Source organism: Poecilia formosa, unplaced genomic scaffold (genome assembly GCF_000485575.1).
Source record: "Poecilia formosa unplaced genomic scaffold, Poecilia_formosa-5.1.2 Scaffold237, whole genome shotgun sequence".
Lineage (NCBI taxonomy): Eukaryota > Metazoa > Chordata > Actinopteri > Cyprinodontiformes > Poeciliidae > Poecilia > Poecilia formosa.
The window spans coordinates 812,315-830,933 of NW_006800176.1; the positions used below are offsets into that span (position 1 = coordinate 812,315).

Below are 18,619 nucleotides of genomic sequence, written 5' to 3' on the forward strand. Positions count from 1 at the left end.
GAATTATTTTCACCCTGTTATTTAGTGGAGCTTTCTCAGATAACTGAAGATGGACAAAAAGACAAATATTAATGCAGCTATTTTTTAAATAATTTGACTAAAAAAATAATTAAAAATTATTTTTCTCATCTGTAACTCCATACTGGTAAATAGCATGTACTTGTGTAATGTTTAAAATAATCTAGAGAACTCCAAAATTCTTCTCTCTACATTCAGAGTGTCATAATTTTCTTCAAAACATCTGCACAATTGATGAACGGAGACTGAACTTTCACAATTAAAAATTTGCACATCTGGGTGTGCTGTGGTGACACAGGGGTTACACACAACCCATGTATGGAGGCCTCAGTTCTCGACGCAGCTGTCGCAGGTTTGATTCCAGCCCTGGTGACCTTTGCCGCATGTCTTTCCCCCATCTCTCATTACCAACTTTCCTGTCAATTAACTATCAAATAAAGGCCACTAGAGCCAATAAAACCTTTAAAAAAATTTTTTTGCACACCTTGATCTTCTACTACCTGATCCTAAGAGCAAAGGTTTAAATGGTGATTGAATTGTGTAAGTAGCTAAACTTCTCTAAACACTACAATGGCACTCTTCCTCCTTTGTTTTGCTCCAGAATATTTACACATGCTAAATATTCATAAGAACATTTAGTACGTCTATAACGTATTAGTCTAAAATGTTAAAATTAGTTATAATGGTGTAATCATATTAGATTATTATTTTTTGTTTACCATTATTTATAAAGGTGACATCACTGCAATCTTTTATGTGGGTTGATATAAAAGTCAATATGGGATTTGGGAAAAATTATAAAAAATATCAATACTCGTCTGTAACTCCATATAGCTGCTGCTTGCTACTACAACTGCTAGCGATAATAATTTTGTTGCTGATTATATTTATGGTGCAGTACAACTGATTTATGCTGGATCGTAATACGTTTGTACATAAGTAAAATGTAAGAAAAACACTTTTAACACAAGTGTGACAATATTAATAACTGATGAGTTTCTCCACAGTAACCATACTGAAATGTGTGTTATGGACCTTTCATGAACACATACTTACTTTAAGCAGCATGATGTCATTGCCAAGTCCAACATTTTGGAAAGTTGGGAATTCGCAGCTGTACTGAATGTTTCTTTTTTTTACATTTGAACTTTTGATATTATGATTTCCCAGGACAACCAGATCGGGTTTACTGAAAGTATTAACAGTAAAGAGGTTATTACATACATTTGCAACAAATGAACTCTACTGTTAGTGGGATGCAACAATAGAACAAGGAATCAGACTCACGGATTATTGCAGTGAGCAGCAGTGACCACAAAGTCCTCACTGATCAGAAATCCTCCACATACATGTTTTCCATTGCTCTGCACTGAGACCATGTACTCCATTGAGTTTACAGGAGCCGTTTCCCCATTTATGATGTGACTTCCATGAACTAAAGAGTAAGATAAAGGACAAAACCAGTTCAGAGGCCTGCTTTAGTTATTTATGGATAAAAATATGTGGACTTCTCACCTGTTTGGCAGAGAAATGTCAGCACCAGGAGACGCTGGACTTCCTTCAGTCTGAACATGATGCCAGTCAAGCTTGTTCTAGCTGTGCCGTAGTTTGTCAAGCTGACCTTTTTATATCGTAGTTTCCTTTCCTTGTACGTGCTATTATCTATGGAAATCTATATTAGCTTCACATCTTACCACATCCCCCTTAAAAGCACACTGTAGCTCGACAACGAGAATTATCTTTTACAATCTTTGAATACTCAGAAGTCAATGTACTACGAACATGAGAAACGTTTCTTGCCAGCCTTCTCCACATTTTTAAGCATCACAATGCTTTAATGTCATTGCCTATCCCTTTTAGGTTGTACTTTCATTTTTCTTGTTCACATGTTTATAAATGCCACCAAGTTAAAGTGATGTTATTTAAAAATCTATAGTTTTTCATTGAAATGCAACACAATTTTCATCAGATACAGTTTGTTCACTCAGTTGTACACATTGCCAGTAGTGGGTGGTGCTATAGCTATGTTTAGTCACTTACTATAAGATAGTAACTTTCTGAAAACAATGTACTAACAAAAGTAGTTTTACTGCACCAATTTTTTTCCCCTTCAACTTGAAAACGATTACTTATGAAGAAAATTCATTCTTATGTGACTGCAATTGCTGGCTACTCCACTAGAAATTATAGTTGACTTTTTAACCAAAAATTGCAGCATACAGAAGCATTTAATTGTTTCTAGAGATTCTCCCGGTCTGTCTATAAGACAGGCAAACAAAACAGAAAACAGTACATATTGTCACTGGAACTACTTTTCAATATTCCAACGTGCATACATTACCCACTGTGGTTTAAAAGATTGTTTTATATATCTAAAAAGAAGCAAACATTTCTTTTTGCTGGCTACAGGAAAGTAACCTTGTTTATGGAAATAATTTGACATCTTTCACAGAAAAACATTGCTTTTTTTTCTTCTTTCACTCAGTGTATCAATATAGCCCGGTTCCCACGTGAACACAAGTTTTAACTCCGTATTTGACCTCCAGCTCTGAATTGTCCATCCCTCTCACACTCATACAACTTAGCTTTTATCCAGAACTTTATCAAGCTTAGATAAGAAACTGCAGCTTGTTATACACATGCAAAAATATATCGGAAAGTCAAGTCATAATATAATTTAAATTTAGATTCAAAAAAGCAATGTGAAATTATTGTTTTCCTGTCACACCTTCCTTAATCTGTTCATCTACCATATCTTATTGTGCACAGGTTCCTGTTCCTGTTTGCTCTCACCATCTTACTTTTTAACATTTTGGAAGATTTTGATTGCATTTTTTTGGATGAAAACAATGAAAAAGATTCGAGGTTCTGTTACTGAGTGATAGATGCCATATCCACCAGCACTGACTGCGCTGGGAGAATTATCATAATTACATATTCATCTGTTCAACACTGAGGGAATGACATGAGAAATGGACATTATGTACAGGAGATTATGTAACTACCCTGTCAACTGCAACAGACACATTACACTGGTAAAAATATAATTTCATTTCGCACTGATCTTGCGTTTTCTATGCCTTTAAATCATTGAACAGTCAAAGACTGCACAACAGAAACACTTACTCAATTCTTAACTGATAAATGGTGATACTTTGTTAAAGGTTACAAATGTGGTCCAGGGTGGGAAGGCTATGTCATGAACTCATGATTCATTACTGATCACAAAACATACCCACACTGCTCATTCTTTCTAAAGCCTAACATCAGTCATAATGTCGTCTCAGCAGTGCGGTTAATCGTACTTCTCTTGCTTAAACGGTAAAGTTTTTTTTTTTGCGTGTGCTTTTTGCTTCTTGGTGTAAGATAATGTAAATGTAAATATGTTTATTCATTTGTACCTATGTATGTGTGTATTTACTGCTGGTTGACTATGAATTGCACCGTAATGGAGCTGTAGTTTTAAAGTTTAGACAAATATTGTTTTGTTTATCAGGCAAATTTAACCATTTCATTTTCCTTGCTGAGGTAAAGTAATTATTTGTTGCATCTTGCATTGTCAAAGTGATGACATTCGCACATGTCTCTGTTTTATTTGAAAAATAGATTAAATGTCTTTGGTGGGGAGGTTCACCAGGCAAATATTTTTATTTTGTCTGCATTTTTTTTCAATCTCACTCCCATGGACTTAAAAATATTCAAAAGGCAAATACTAGGACAAGAGTTTATTCAACATCTTGAGATTAAAGCGGCACATTAGCAAAACTGCCACAATTTCTGCTTCAATGTACAGTGACAGTGAAAAAAAAAGAATTATATACATTTCTTTTCATTCACAACTTTGTTGAGCCAATGAAGATATTTAGAAATATCCGTGTAGACGTTGGGTAAATCCGGGTAGTCACAGTTGAAGCCTCTGTTGAATGACACAACACCAACAGCTCTTCCATTGCACACCAGAGGGCCACCAGAATCACCCTGCAAAGATCAAGGACTTAACGTTTGACATTTATCACAATGTTTAGACTATTATTTCTGATCAAAATACAAGAAGCAGACCTGACAAAATCCTTTATTCATACCAAATCCACCAGCACAGATCACATTGTGAGGAAGGAGATTGTCCCATTGCTTCTGGCAGGTTTGTTGGTTTATGATTGCCACGTTCACCATTCTCAGGTCATCACTATGATCAGTTTGCTCAGTTTTACCCCATCCGGCCACAGAGCATTCTTGATTATCTCTTAAGGAACTCTCAGAAAAAGGAAGGGGAATTGTTTTCACGCCATTGTTTAGAAGAACTTTCTCAGACAGCTGAAAAGACACAAAAAAGGAACATTAAGACTTTTTAACCTGTTTTTTTGGCAAATCCAGAGATATTTGTGTACAATAAGTGTGCTTTGCTCAGCATACTTACTCGAAGAATCATGATGTCTTTGCCATGTCCTGGGTCCTCGTACCCCTGGGGCTTGCATGTGGAATTGATGCTCACTTTTTTTATCTTTGAACTCTTGAGGTTGTGGTCTCCCAGAAGAACGTATTTCAGTTGACTGAAATTTTTGTAATTAAAAGTTTATTTCAAAACCAGTTTTGGCTCAACAGTCAAGCAGAAAATACAAACAGAAGAATAAAGAAAACTCACTTTTCACCACAGTGTGCTGCAGTGACCACATATTCCTCATTGAGCAGGAATCCTCCACATTCGTGACCTACATTGCTTTGCACTGAGACCATGTACTGCATCGAGTCCTCTTGGACTTTTTTCCCATGTATAATCCTATTCCCATAGACTGTGAAAATATTCAAGAGGCAAAGATTAGGATGAGGCTTTATTCAGCATCTTAAGATTAGATGTCAAGCTAAAGTCTCTTACCAGCTTGTCCGAGACATGACAGAATGCTGAGCAGCAGGAAATAACCCATGCTCTTCATCATGTCAGCCAATAAGGCGTTAGGTTTTTGGAAGGTGAAGTTGCTGCTTTTATGCAAAAGTTTGTGCCTAATGTTTGCATATCTGAGGCAATCTTTACACCACATCCCCTTTCAGAATACGCTAACAAGTTTGTAACTGTGTAGTACTTTGTGATATTTGAACTTCTGTCAGTCTGATGTAAATCAGTTAATTGTCTTGAGGATTTCTCATGTTTGGTCACGTTGATTCGCCTCTTGTCCTGTCTTTTATGCTTTGTTCTACTTAGTTTTGATATTGCGTATTTGGACTTTTAGATGATTATTTCCAATTCCAAACCATTTTTACTCCACAGACTTTCTATCTGTACACCCTGTCAGAACTAACTTGACCATCTTTTTTTTTTTTTTCTCTCCTGCTTCTTCACTATTGGCCCGGCTTTTTGTGTTAAAATGTCAAAAATGTCCTGATTATTATTATTATTATTATTATTATTATTATTATTTTAAAACCAATCCATGTAATTTGTGAATAGACACCAGGTGATGCTGAGTTACAGTCCAATAATGCTTTTAAATGAATAAACTCAGAATTCTGAATCTTTATTTTGCTGTGAAAGAACGCCACATTTTATTAGTGTTTTAGCTCACCTCTTTTCAATGATGCTCTTGACATGAGCGGCCTTGATGACCACAAGACGACTTAAATGAAGGTCGTGCCTGCAAGACTTTTGTAATATGTTTTAGGAAATCTCTGCTGTTTTGTTAATTAAAGGCTTTTTAACAGCTACTGATAAAAATGAAAGTTTACCTACACTTTATTAGAGCATTTTCTGTTCACTTAAGCAATTTAAATTCAGGATGCTAATTGTTAGCTTCTCGGTATTCCAACTACTGACCTTTATGCCTTCCAGCAGCTAACAAAGCTTAGCTAATAGCTGTTTTTCTGTTTGATGAGCAATGCTTCAATGCTAGATTTTTTAAATAATTATTTACACTGTCAAAAAGCATCTTGCAAGTCTTTACACCATGATCAGTCTGGATAATGCTACAAAAGATGACATCTTAGCTCTGCAGCCACGGCTTGAACGCTGGTATCGGTTCATCTTTACATGCAGACTGCAAAGCAATATCTGACAGGAAGCTTATTTTAGCACAGCTCTCTGATCTTCTTTTGTGATGCATTGACAAAAAGAGCTAAGCAAAGTAAAAAAGGGACAGCTAATAGTGCTGCTGTTGATTTGTTAACTGATAAATTCATAATTCATTTGTATGTCATGCTTTCATACTCAGTGCATAAAAAGTTAAGCACAACAGTTTTTTATGAAAAAATCTGTCAAGATTACGCCTACTCTGAATCTACAACAAAGACTTATTTACTTAATATTCAAATTCAGTAAGTCTGTTCAATTCTTATTTCCTTGGTAGTTCTATTTTTACGCATACCTTAATTTGTGGACTAATTTATTGTGGCATAGCACTTCAGTCTCCATTTTAGAAAATGCCCACAATAATGCTGTGGATACATAAAAACGTGTTTTTTCTGCATAGAATTGTTTGGTTGTTACCAACATATTATAAGAATTTCAGGTCCAGCCTGATTAGAAGTAAATTTACTGAGAAAAGTGTATGTAATATGTATTTTCTTTGATACATTAACTTCACTATATGCTCAAACTACATCGCCAAGTGCATAAACCACATAGACCAAGCTTCCGGCATCTTAATTCCAGCAAATAGAAAAAAAAAAAAAATATCACTGGTAGAATATTCTGAGCTCTGGTTATATATGTAAATCACCCATATGGTAATCTCTTGGTTAACCAAAAGTTCTGAACAACTTACTTTTTTTTTTCCAAGTGAGTGATATGGGTTTATTCAAATCTAACCACAGTGCACCAAAAAACACACCTGTGAAACATGGAGTCGTGGAAGTGTAAATGGTTGTTTTCTGTTCACTGAAACTATAACAAGCTTCAAGTTGTAAAACTTTCACATTTTCTATGATGCAATTTGCTTCACATGAGACAGAATCTAATTTTGTTGTTCTTGCATTTAAAATCTAGACTTCGAGCACCTTCTCAATACCAACCATAAGATGGCATAAAATAAAATTATACCAACTGGAAAATCGCCATTCTTATTAAGTATAAATCTAATTCCTTATGTGTTTTAGTAGAAACCACCAATATGAAACCCAGCAGAGCTTTTAAGACATTTTATTTAATCTTCTATTAAAGGAAAAAAGAAACACTCATGCATTATAAAACATGTATCCATGCTGTAAAGCTCTTATTTTACTTGAGAATCTTTTTAAAGTAAAATGGCTGCCAATACATGGCATCTGTTTAGATGTTAAGCATGTTTGAGTAGCCACAGTTTTTCTCCGTGTTGCAAGTCACAACACGGATTTCCACTTTTTTAAAGATCCACCTGAATCAGAAGAAAACAAAGTTCATCGGGTTCATGTGTTCGTTAAAACTTTACAGAAGTTGTTGCTTTGTGTAAAAATACAGATACGTCTGCAGCTTTAAATAGCCCACAAAATCTGAGCAGAAAGACGACTCTGCTATGTCTTTCAGTTTCACCTGACCCCTTTCTAGCTGGAGTCGGCTGCACTCTCTTTGGTTGCACTTTCAAGAAAAACACGACGAGGACTTTAATAAATAAAACAAGCTTGCATTGAGAAGCGTAACATCATTGATAGATTTGACTGTCAATGACGTTCAAATCACTGAACGTCATTGACAGTCAATCTTTATAGGGCTGTGCATCTTCAACAAGGATTGTCAAATTAATGAAGACGTTGTCATTTAATTTGAACTAGATGTACGTTATAAAACATTTATGTACTGTAATTCCATAAAACTCACTGTTTATTACAGTGTGCAGCCATGGCCACATAAATGAGGGGTGATGGGTATTTTTCCTTTCGAACCTACATAAAAGAACCACAGACAACGTATATGAATTTTATGGCCAAGCTTTTGCAAAAGGAGAAGACTCCGCCAACTGCTCCTCCGAGCCGTTCACAGAGCGTTCTGGTCTGCTTCCGCGTGAGCCCCTGTTTTATTGTCAAAGAAAAACAGCCAAGGGGGCAGTCAGGAAAAACAACAGAGGTCATAAAACTTCTAACCCAAACAACTAGCAACCTAGTTCCAGGTGTGATATCTGATCTACGGTCTGAGCCCGGTTCAAATCTCGGTCAACCTGTCAACAATGAAGAGGGAGGATAAACATAAAACAAAATACGACTGCACACAGGCAGTTCCTAAGTTAGGAGGTATTCCGGTTGATAAAAATTTAAGGTCTGAGAAACACAGAGTTAACTGTCTCACATGAAGATGAACAGACAGTCGTGACCTCCAGGTCAGTTCATACACACATAAGGAAGAGAACACTTTAAACAGAAAATCACAACGATCTTTACACTGAATGTGAACTAAAGTAATAACAAAATGATAATACCAAAAAATCTCTAACAAGGGGTATTATGTACTTTCCAGCTATGTAGTACCACTTTACATCACAATCAAGTAACTATGTTACCTTCAGTTGTTATAAAATATTGAATATATCAAACATAACTTCAAATTGCTACTGATCTCAGTCCCTCTGCTGGTGCTGCAAAAAAAGATGTTCTGACGAATAATTACTAGATTTCACAATGTCAGTGTTTTGTCAGAAAATGACAGAAGTGTGAGAAGATGAAGACGCATTAAGTCCTGCAGCGTCTTCATCAATTTATCATTATACTGATGCATTATCAGAGGGTTGAAAAGTTATATAAATTATTAACGTGCGTCATTACAGACCCTCTCTGTGATCACTGTGTACTTGTGGTCTGAGTAAATGTGGTGTAGGGTAAACGGATGTGGGCGGTTATGGTTAAAAACACATATAACAGGAAAACTTAACTCATTACTCGCTATGTTACTTTGCCCTTTTTTTTTTTTTTTTTTTTTTTTTTGCATGGAATGTTTTCTCTCTCCAAAACTTCTTGCACGTCTATTGAATAAAATTATAGTCCTACATGTCCAGCTTTCTTTTCTTTTTCTTTTTTTTTTTGCAGTGATGTTGCATCAAAGCCAAACAAAACCATTGTGCTGCATTGCATTAACTTTGTATTTTTGAAGCCTTAGCACTAGCTAAGCTCAAACTTTACCACTTGCTAAAGCTTTTTTAAAATCTTCTATTCATTATCGCTGTTTGCAATGACATCACAAAACGTACAGAAAGGTCGACTGGAAAGAAACGAGTACAACCATAATAATAACCATAATAGTACAACCATAATAATAACCATAATATCCAAGAAAACAAGTATTAAAAATAGTAATCGAGAGAACAGTGGGTGGTTTTCAAAGAAAATGTGATATTTGATCAATGCACTTTATCCATAAAAATCTATACCAAACATTTGATACACTCAGATCTGCCTTTTGTTCTCAATGAAGCTGACCTGTTGAGTAACAAATGTGTCGGTGGCCTGCACATTGGAAAACATGGATTTTTATTACTGGCAAAGTAAATCTTTTTTGTGGCTGTCTTTTCATTTGAAAATCTGCAACTTGTCATTAAACTACATCAGAGTAAATGTGTATTCAATGCGCCTAAAATGAAAAATTCACTCTTGCTGACTGTGTTTCATTTTTTGGCAATTTAACTTTATGGACTAATGCAACATACTAGTTGTCCAAAGAAGGACTCTTCATGTATTAATGAACATCACAGCCAACCCTGGAAATCTTTTACATGAGATTGAGCAAAGTGTTTTCAGTCAGAGGCCTACGTTTCACCGCTGCTGCATTGATCACTGCAGTAGATTCTTTCTATCCACAATCATCCCCTAAGAACAACAACTTCTTGAAAAATTGCAATGACTTCAACTTCCCCCATTGGGATTAATCAATAATTTATGAACCCCATACTTTTTTAATACCACCAGACTGTCTTCACCTTGATAACTCCTGTTTATTAATGCCTATTGGTAAAATATGTTTTCCATCTACTATCTTTGTCTCTGATTGCCATAGTTGGTCATATTTCAGAAATGTAATTTTCTCTCGAAAAAGCCCAAACTTTGTGGCATTTCTATAGTAGCAGCTTCTGGTTACCGCTCTATTTTTTAAGCTCTCCAGAACAATAGAGAGGTCATTGGCTGACGTATTGTTGCAACACGCTATACCTGCCAACTAAACTCTGAAGCACCATTATGACTCATTCTGTCTTTTCTCTGAAAACAGATAAGGATCTCAGCAATGACCTACTTTTAGAAAACAGGCCAAATATGTTTAAACCCTATGAAACTCTGGAACTAAGAGTTTCAAATTGCATTTGCAGTCATGGGGCTGAGATAGCGATAAGACGGTTATGTAATTCCTCCAACATCATAACTGTGTCCTTGTGAAATGAAATCTGCAAAACCAGCAGCAAACTACAGAGATGGATTTTTTTTAAGATAGATTCTGTTTAGTTATTACTACTTGTGCAGTTCTAACATGTTGTTGAAATCTGTCATCTTTTTATGAGGAAAAACGAAGAAATCCTCAATCAACTTGTACTAAAAATCTTCAGATTACAGAATCCAGTATTGCAATAAACATTATTAGCATTCCACATGTTCAAGAAAGACTTCTCTAAGATTTGTTACTGCTTTATAGCAAAACAGGATTTATGTTATTCTGGTAAAGTGACACTGGCAGAGGCTGCCGTCTGCATCAGTCCGTCTGCATCAGTCGGCCTGTGTCCGTCTTTCTAATCACTTCATCTGTATTTTGAAACAGCCACTAGACTGAAAAAAAGCACAAGATTAAGTATCTGCAGTGACTACAAAAGTAGCAGTGGCAAAAGTTTACTCCATCCTTGGCAGACTTAGTCTGATCTGGCAGCCTCACTAAGCGTAACTTTATTTCAGTAGCTCAGACATTCATTTGACAAAACAAGCTTAGGAATGCCCTCTTGTGAAAGTGTAGATGAACGACAGCCACTGATAAAGCGCCACACATATCACATATGTTCATGTTTTGAGGTTTACTTTTTTTTATTATTTGTTGATATCCGCTCATCAAAGGTGGTACATATGTTTCAAACATGAGACAGATGGGGACTGAATAACACCTCTCTGTGTTCTGTAAGCAAAGTAAAGCTTTATCCTTTATGTGTGTTTTAGCAACTTTAGTACAAGAAAACATGGGTAACACTTTATTTGAAGGGGGGTGAATAAGACTGTCATGACACTGTCATAAACATGACATAACACCTGTCATGAACATGAATAAGTTTTCATGAATATTTATGACTGTTGTCATAAAGCGTCATTCTGTAAATTATGACACTTTTAATGCAAAGTTGACATTATTCAAAATGTCTTTGTTATGACAACTTGACATTAACCAAGAAATCATTACTGTTTAAACTTTACCTTTAATAACAAAGTTACCTAATTTTTAAAGTGCAATCAGTAATACTTTTATAACAAATTTATATCAGTAATGATTTCTTGGTTAATGTCAAGTTGTCATAACAAAGAGATTTTGAATAATGTCAACTTTGTATTAAAAGTGTCATAATTTACAGAATGACACTTTATGACAACAGTCATAAATATTCATGAAGGCTTATTCATGTGCATGACAGGTGTTTATGACAGTGTCATGTCAGTCTTATTCACCCCACTTCAAATAAAGTGTTACCAAAACATGCAAGTTTGCATACAACATCCCTGCAGGAGGACTTAATGTTTTTCTATTGTCATTTTTCATAATAATTTCCTTTTTTGTTTTTTTTTTAAAAAACCCTACATTTTTAAGTGTGATTGTATGTGCACATAAAAATAAAGTAAAAAAACAAAAAAAAAACGTGCAAAGTTTGAGGCTTTCTGACAATCTTATGCAGCTTTCTAGGTTCATCTTTGAAACTAAAGAATTAATTATACAAAACCAAATAACAGGCTGAAATCTGCTATTTAGAAAGCAAACCCAGGTCTTATGAGTCCAAATTAATATCAGTAAGTTTAGTTGTCATTGATGGCCTATAATGTAGCAAACTCAAATGTATATGTGCTATATGCAATGCTATTATTCATTGGAGCATTTATTGTGGAATGTGCTTTATGCCACTGATAAGCTATTAGCAAATTAGCTTTTTAGTCTATCAACAGTTTACATTTTTTCCCAGTCAAATTTAAAGTGTTTACAAAAATATATTCCATTTCAAAGGTCTACATAAAATTTCCCATATCTGCTTTAGTAGAAATGAAACAACTCACAAGTTTTAAAACGCGTTTTATTGCCTTTCATCCTGTGATTAAAGACCAAACACAAACAGAAACAGAAACAGTAGGAGAAATATGTGCACGATGTGCTACATTTAACAGTGCTTTTGCTTGCGAATCTTTTTTATCCAGGACACGTATTTTGATACGTCTGTATAGACGTTAGGGATATCTGGGTTACATCTACTGTTGAAAGACACAACGCCTGCGGCTGTCGCTCCACACACTAGAGGTCCTCCTGAATCACCCTGTGCAGAAAGCAGAGCTTGATAAGTTTTTTTCTGTTATGTAACACTTGGCAGCAATACTTTTAGAGACATATGCACCTTGCAGAATCCTGCTTTTGCTTTATGTCCACCTGCACAGATCACATTGTTCGGAAGATCTTGCTTCAAAAATTTCCATTTAGCTTTGCATTGCTTCAGATTTGCTAAGGTCACGTCAGCCATTTCCAGCACATTGGAAATTTTACCACCATCTTTTGTGGAGCCCCAGCCAACGACGCGACACTTAGCATTATCTTTCAGTTTCATCTCACCCTTCGGTATTTGGATCGGCTGCACTTTGTTGCTGAGTTGCACTTTCTTAGACAGCTTTTAGTGCAAGAAAAACACAATGAGAGTTTTAAAACATAAAGGTTTCAGAATATTCACTAAAATTTAAAAAGTAAGAAACAAACTTACTTTGAGAAGCATAATATCATTGCCAGATTTAACACTGTCGAAATCTGGGTGCTTGCACCGGGTTACATTATATCTCATTGTGCCATCATCAACTTTCTTGAGGTTGTGAGTTCCAAGTACAACACTTGTAGGGTTACTAAATGGAAAAAAAAAAGATTTAGTCTTTAGTATTTTTTAAAAAAGCATTTACAAAATATCAAAGTTCTGTAAGCCTTTTAAAACTCACTTCTTATCACAGTGTGCAGCCGTAACTACAAAGTCTTCGCTGATGAGAAATCCCCCACATATATGCTGACCACTGTCAGTCTGAACCGAAGCCATATAAAGCATCAAACGATCAGGTACTTTTTTGCCATTAACAATCTCAGTCCCATGAGCTGTAAAAGCAAGAATACGAATAAGCACAGGTTTCTATTTCAACAAAGAACAATAAATAGATCTTAATATATCTTAATATATCACCTTTTTGTCCGAGGACTGCCAGGACAAGGAAGAACATTAAGACCCACCACATCGCCATCATTTTTATCATCACCCTCGTATATTGTCGTCTGAGGATTTAAGTACTCTCTTATAAGCAGCCTGTGGTTTTTATTGAACATGTCATTGAAGCCCACCCTCCCCCCTGTCTTATGTGTGATCATTGTGCACCTGTGGTCAGTAACCCAATGGTAGCTCATCGGGTTAAAGTTACAGTAAACTGAACGTACGTGGTTCTTGCTGGAAAACTTGAAGCACCTATGCTCTGTGCAGTTAGAGGGTGAGCTCAGCATAAGTTTTAAAAAGTAGATGACAAACTGAAACCACCGTCTGAGGTTTTGGGTCTAAAGGTCTCTCTTCACCGTTGCCCTTTGAGTACCTTGACGCAGTTGTTTTCGCACTCTCAGCCTACGAGTCTCCTTAAGAACAGTGGAGCAAATAGTGAATCTATGAAACACCTCTGTCATTTTTATAAGGTTACCATTCACAAAATACATTACACTATTTCTGTCCCAGCACAAATGGCATTATCAATAAGCCATTTTCTTTTATTTCCTTTTCACTGAGCCTCCTCAAAGCTGTCAGCTGAAGTGTGAAGTACCATTATGACTCATCAAGTCTCTTCTCTGAAATACAGATATGACTGTCAGGTAGTGATAGACATTTTGAAAAGGTAACTAATCTAATAGGGTCAGTTTAAATCATAGAAACTTCTAAAATTACATGAAACAACCTTATGCATGAGAAGCACTTATGCTCAGCCATAGCGGGGATATCTGCGTGTCAACAGGGTTCATCAGGCCTCGGTGAGAGCAAAGGTGCAGGATTATGGATTGGCACAAAGAAGCAATGGTAAAGCCACATTGTGAGATTTTGAACAGGCCTGTCTAAAGACTGTTCTTCCTCATTTCTCCCAGCAAAAGTATGCTTTAGCAGAAATAGCAGCCTTTCACAAAACCCGTTTGCTCAATTCAAACTTGCACCAAACTGAAAGAGAGCCCTCTCTGGATTGTCAGTAACACGTGTCATGAGTAATCAAATCATAAGCAGACAATCATCAATACCTCTTTCAGGCATGGATTCAAACAGAAAGCTCGGTATTAAGATCTGAAATACCATGAGCGAATTACTAAACTTGCGGAGTCACACAGACAGCTTAGAAGTAATCACTGTTCAGAAAGGGATTTATTTCTGATTCGTCTGGGTCACATCAGATGATATTTTTGAAGATTTCCTGAAAGCATTCTGACGAGATCAGTTCTGAAACAGCACATCACCTTTACAATGAGAATCAAACACAACTCCTGTTATCCTGTAATTTTAGTTACGGGATGCATATTCATACAGTCTGAGCATAGCTTAATACTCTTTACACAAAAACACTTTTTAATGTTGATCGAGGCCAACAAGACACACGTAAATGTCTCAGTTACACCGAAGTGTTTTACATTTTTTAGCCTACATCAAATATTACGTGGCTTGCAAAGAAATGCTGCTTTCACTTCTAATAAACATTTCAATTGACATTATTAACTTGCTGGACTTGTTTTTTTTCTTGCTATCATGCATGCATTTCCTTGTACTGAAAGATTATCTTGTGTCATCACATTAAACCACAAAGCACCGTGTTCTTTGAAACAAATCTACTGACAAAACTCAAAACCACAACCTATAATCTCTTGTACCTTGGCTTCCTGCTTCTGATTTGTTCTCACGGATGTGAAATGAAGTCAGCAATCGAACTCAGCATCAGTACCTCATCTTTGATGGTTTTCATCTTCAAAAATAAAGTGCATGCTCCGGTAAGGTTCCATTAAAGCACAGTATTTGGTTAGTTATTGTTTGCGAGATTTCCAATTTCCTCCATAAATGGAAATTATTTTCTGTAAAAAAAAAAAGATATAATCTGTGGAAGCCGCCTCAAACAGAGACAGGTGGGCACTCACTCTTTTATGGACTCATAAAAGAGTCCATAGTGTGACGGACTTTGTGTTAATTTTATGAATTGGTATTCTACTTTTGAAATCTTACGTCTTTAATTTTCCTGGTTTGCTTAGGCAATCAGTCTTGCTCCATTTGTACTCGGTGTTTACTTTTCTTCCGGTTTCTTCTTGTCTCTTACTCTGTTTCATTGTCAGTGAAAATCACCCTTGTGCTGCGTAATTTTATGTGTCAACTGCAGTTTTCTTGCTTCTGTGTTTGATTGACTGACTTCTGTTCAGTCATTCGTCCAATGACGCGCTCCCCCTTCAAATTTCTAGTCTTCTACTCGTCTCCTTTCAGAAAACAACTTTTAAAACGTACTTCAGGTGCATCTATGGTGAACAAGTTACTTACAACCATCAAATCCTACCACATTTATGAAGAAATGAATTACAGACTATTGGATAAGACTTTATTTGAAGGGGTGTGCATTACACTGTCATGACACTGTCATGAACATGAAGGAGTCTTTATGAATGTTTATGGCTGTTGTCATGAAGTGTCATTTGGTAAATAATGACACTTTTTATGCAAAGTTGCATAAAAGTAAATAATGACTCGTCATTACAACAGTCATAAACATTCATAAAGACTCCTTCATGTTCTGTCATATTATGACACTGTCATGTCAGTCTTATGCACACCTCTTCAAACAAAGTCTTACTGAATACTGTTGAAAAGTTAATTTTATGACTTTTATAATTTTACCTAGATGAATTACACAGAGATTGATGTTTTCAAGACTGTATTTCTTCTAATTATAATGATTTTCCGCTTACAGCACATGAAAAACACAACAGGTAAAATATATTATTTCAGAATAACAAACTATTTTAACTTTATTGTGAGCCTAAAAGTGTGGAGTACCTCTTTAAAGGGTGCTAATTTCAAAAGGTATGCTAATGGAACACAGATTATCTCTAATGACCTCATCTTTATGGATTTCTTTTTTCACTTCTCGGGCTTCATGTATACATTTTTGTCCACTTTTTTACGTCCTTCAGGTTGCACCTATTCTGGCTCTTGCCTGCTATTGCATTTATGTCCTCAATTCTATAAATAGTTTAAGTAACTATACAGATTTAAAGTTGAGCTTCAAAATTATTCCATGAATATTATTTTACCACACTTTACCAGATCAAACCTCCAACAGAAAGTTTCTCATAGACGTGAAGTGACGGGGAAAAAGGAAGCAACGTTTTCAAACATTTAGCCTAATCTCCGGTGAAATCCTGGGAAGTCACTTGCCTTCACTACTCACCTAATAAGCAAATTATAGGAGGACCTATAATTGCACATAAAATCTAGACTCTTCTGGAAGAGCGACATGAAGAAGAACACTTTAACCTTGCCTCAAACCATGCAGAGGATGCAACAAACATGATGCAAATGTGCAAGAATGTGCTGCAGTCGGAGAAGACCGAAACTGAACTCTGAGGTCTATTTAAAGCTTTATATGTGACTGAAAACTGACTCTGCATATCACTCTGCATATCACTCTGAATACACCTTACCCACTATGAAATTTAGTGGTCACATTGTTGCCTTTTTGAACAGAAGCTTTTCAGAGTTCACGAGAAGAAGGTAAGCTCTATAAAACCCCAGATTGGGACAGAGGTTCACCCTCCATGAGGATGATGATGATGATGATGATGATGATGATGATGATGATGATGATGATGATGATGATGATGATGATGATAAACCTACAGCCAGAGCTACAGTCGAATTATTGAAGCCAAAGCATATTAAAGTCTTAGAACTTCCAGACCTCAGTGAGAGTCTGGATACGTAAAGTTGAGAGAACTTCATCCTATAATATAATGGGTACTAGAGCATCTGTGAGCAACAGCACAAATCATACGCCATATCATTATTTCAGAAGCTCATTGGGTAAAAAAAAAAAAAGAAAAAAAAAAACTTAAAATAAAAAATTGCCACAGCTGTATGCTCAACAGGTTTTGTATTCGTCGATGTTCTCAATTACTTCTGTTTTGGTAAAATGTCACAACTTCCATCTCAGAAGAATATTAAGTAATTATGTTGAGCAAATGGGGAAGTAAAAAGGAGCAAACCATTTATTGCATACTGTTACTCGAAATGCATCTATGACATCCTTTCCTTTTCCTTTTGCCTTCAACAACTTTGTAGCCTCTTTGTGTTGGAGCTGAGCAGACTGTCAAGCGAGGGCTTCCTTTTATGTCTCATGCACTTTCTGTCAGCGTCTACTTCTGCTTTTAGTGGGTGTTTGACTGGGTTTATTTGTTATAATCTATGTGTTGGTATGTTAAAAAAAATGATATCCACAAATCCACAAACCTGTATGTATTTTCCAAATACATATAATTACATTTGCATGGCATACATGCAGAGTTATGCACAGCATTAACTTTTTCTTTGAAGTTGTATGGTTTTAATCCAAAGTCCTACAAGTAAATAAAATCTATATAAAACCACTTGGCTGTGCAGTACGTGCTGTACCTGACAAGTAAGAAGCTGGAAGTGGAGATATCGGTAAAATGTTTATCTTTGAGTAGAACCAAGATGTGTGGTTGAGATTATGTATTGCTTTGCACAACATGTCTTCATTTTGTGGGTGTCTTATTCATCAACATTTCCCCCTCTTCCTGTGTTGCAGGTCTGGTGCACACTCTTGTTCACCAGTTGTTGTTTTTCTTATGTTTTAGACTTTGGACACAATTTAAAATATTTAAAGTTCAAAGGTAGCAAAAGTAAATAGCAATCCACATTTGCCATATGGTTTTGTGAAAACCATACCATGTTAAAACTATAGCATGTAACTTGTATATAAAACAGCTTTTTAACGTACTTGTTAAAACTGTTGCCTGTCCTGACAGTATAATATGAGACTGATAATGTCCTCCCTGAACTACTTTAGCAATTTGCAGAAATGCATCACTAGAGGTCAAAAACAACTAATCAGAGCAAGTAGGGAGGTCTTGGCGCTGTCAATCAAGCATATGTGCATGCTGCTCAATGGACTAATGGCCGAGAAGCAACTTACCATTGCAGGAAAACTGTTTACCTGCCGTCATTGGTGGTCATCCTACATAGCCTGAGCATTCATGACAGGCTCTGTTGGGGAGAGCCTCCATACACAAGCATGATTGACAGCATGAATGAAAATCTTCCACCTGGTTGTTTCTGATCGAGATGTGTATATCTACAGTTAGGACTGGGCAAGCTGGGAGGAGGTAGAGGAGTTCAGTTTCTTTCACCCAGTATCTTGCTTGTGCTATACTGTCACGACA

General features: G+C 36.1%; 3 protein-coding genes and 1 long non-coding RNA gene across 4 annotated transcripts in view; 1 reads left to right on the plus strand and 3 right to left on the minus strand.

Annotated features, from left to right (window-relative positions):
* LOC103149855 (trypsin-like) overlaps window positions 1-1,648 on the minus strand; it is an 8,452-nt gene extending 6,804 nt beyond the window's left edge. Inside the window, exons 1-4 of the mRNA XM_007569204.2 lie at window positions 1,534-1,648; window positions 1,306-1,453; window positions 1,075-1,207; window positions 7-43 (exon numbers count right to left, since the gene is read on the minus strand). Coding sequence (XP_007569266.1) covers window positions 7-43; window positions 1,075-1,207; window positions 1,306-1,453; window positions 1,534-1,591 — 376 coding nt within the window. The 5' untranslated portion in view covers window positions 1,592-1,648. The remainder of the gene's footprint in view (window positions 1-6; window positions 44-1,074; window positions 1,208-1,305; window positions 1,454-1,533) is intronic.
* Window positions 1,649-3,728: 2,080 nt separating this feature from the next.
* LOC103149844 (mast cell protease 1A-like) lies at window positions 3,729-4,966 on the minus strand. Its single transcript, XM_007569192.1, has 5 exons — window positions 4,892-4,966; window positions 4,661-4,808; window positions 4,436-4,568; window positions 4,078-4,332; window positions 3,729-3,996 (listed from the first exon to the last, which is right to left on the minus strand). Exons 1-5 carry the CDS (start codon window positions 4,950-4,952, stop codon window positions 3,832-3,834), a joined length of 762 nt encoding a protein of 253 aa, XP_007569254.1. The 5' UTR covers window positions 4,953-4,966; the 3' UTR covers window positions 3,729-3,831.
* Window positions 4,967-7,883: 2,917 nt separating this feature from the next.
* The window catches only part of LOC107838293 (uncharacterized), a 14,517-nt gene continuing 3,781 nt past the window's right edge, over window positions 7,884-18,619 (plus strand). The window contains exons 1-2 of the long non-coding RNA XR_001664358.1: window positions 7,884-7,969; window positions 13,466-13,468. This is a non-coding gene — a long non-coding RNA (uncharacterized LOC107838293). The remainder of the gene's footprint in view (window positions 7,970-13,465; window positions 13,469-18,619) is intronic.
* LOC103149845 (granzyme B(G,H)-like) lies at window positions 12,195-13,428 on the minus strand. Its single transcript, XM_007569193.1, has 5 exons — window positions 13,347-13,428; window positions 13,111-13,261; window positions 12,885-13,020; window positions 12,528-12,794; window positions 12,195-12,449 (listed from the first exon to the last, which is right to left on the minus strand). Exons 1-5 carry the CDS (start codon window positions 13,414-13,416, stop codon window positions 12,297-12,299), a joined length of 777 nt encoding a protein of 258 aa, XP_007569255.1. The 5' UTR covers window positions 13,417-13,428; the 3' UTR covers window positions 12,195-12,296.

Bases quoted from the DNA above. Each gene is read 5' to 3' on its own strand.
- LOC103149844 (XM_007569192.1), bottom strand. From the start codon at position 4,952: ATGATGAAGAGCATGGGTTATTTCCTGCTGCTCAGCATTCTGTCATGT. The intron at 4,569-4,660 runs GTGAGTTTTCTT...CAAAAATTTCAG, and splicing joins GCAGCACACTGTGGTGAAAA to TCAACTGAAATACGTTCTTC. The intron at 3,997-4,077 runs GTCTGCTTCTTG...TGATCTTTGCAG, and splicing joins TGAATAAAGGATTTTGTCAG to GGTGATTCTGGTGGCCCTCT.
- LOC103149845 (XM_007569193.1), bottom strand. From the start codon at position 13,416: ATGATAAAAATGATGGCGATGTGGTGGGTCTTAATGTTCTTCCTTGTC. The intron at 13,262-13,346 runs GTGATATATTAA...TTGCTTTTACAG, and splicing joins GGCAGTCCTCGGACAAAAAG to CTCATGGGACTGAGATTGTT. The intron at 12,795-12,884 runs GTAAGTTTGTTT...TTGCACTAAAAG, and splicing joins ATGATATTATGCTTCTCAAA to CTGTCTAAGAAAGTGCAACT.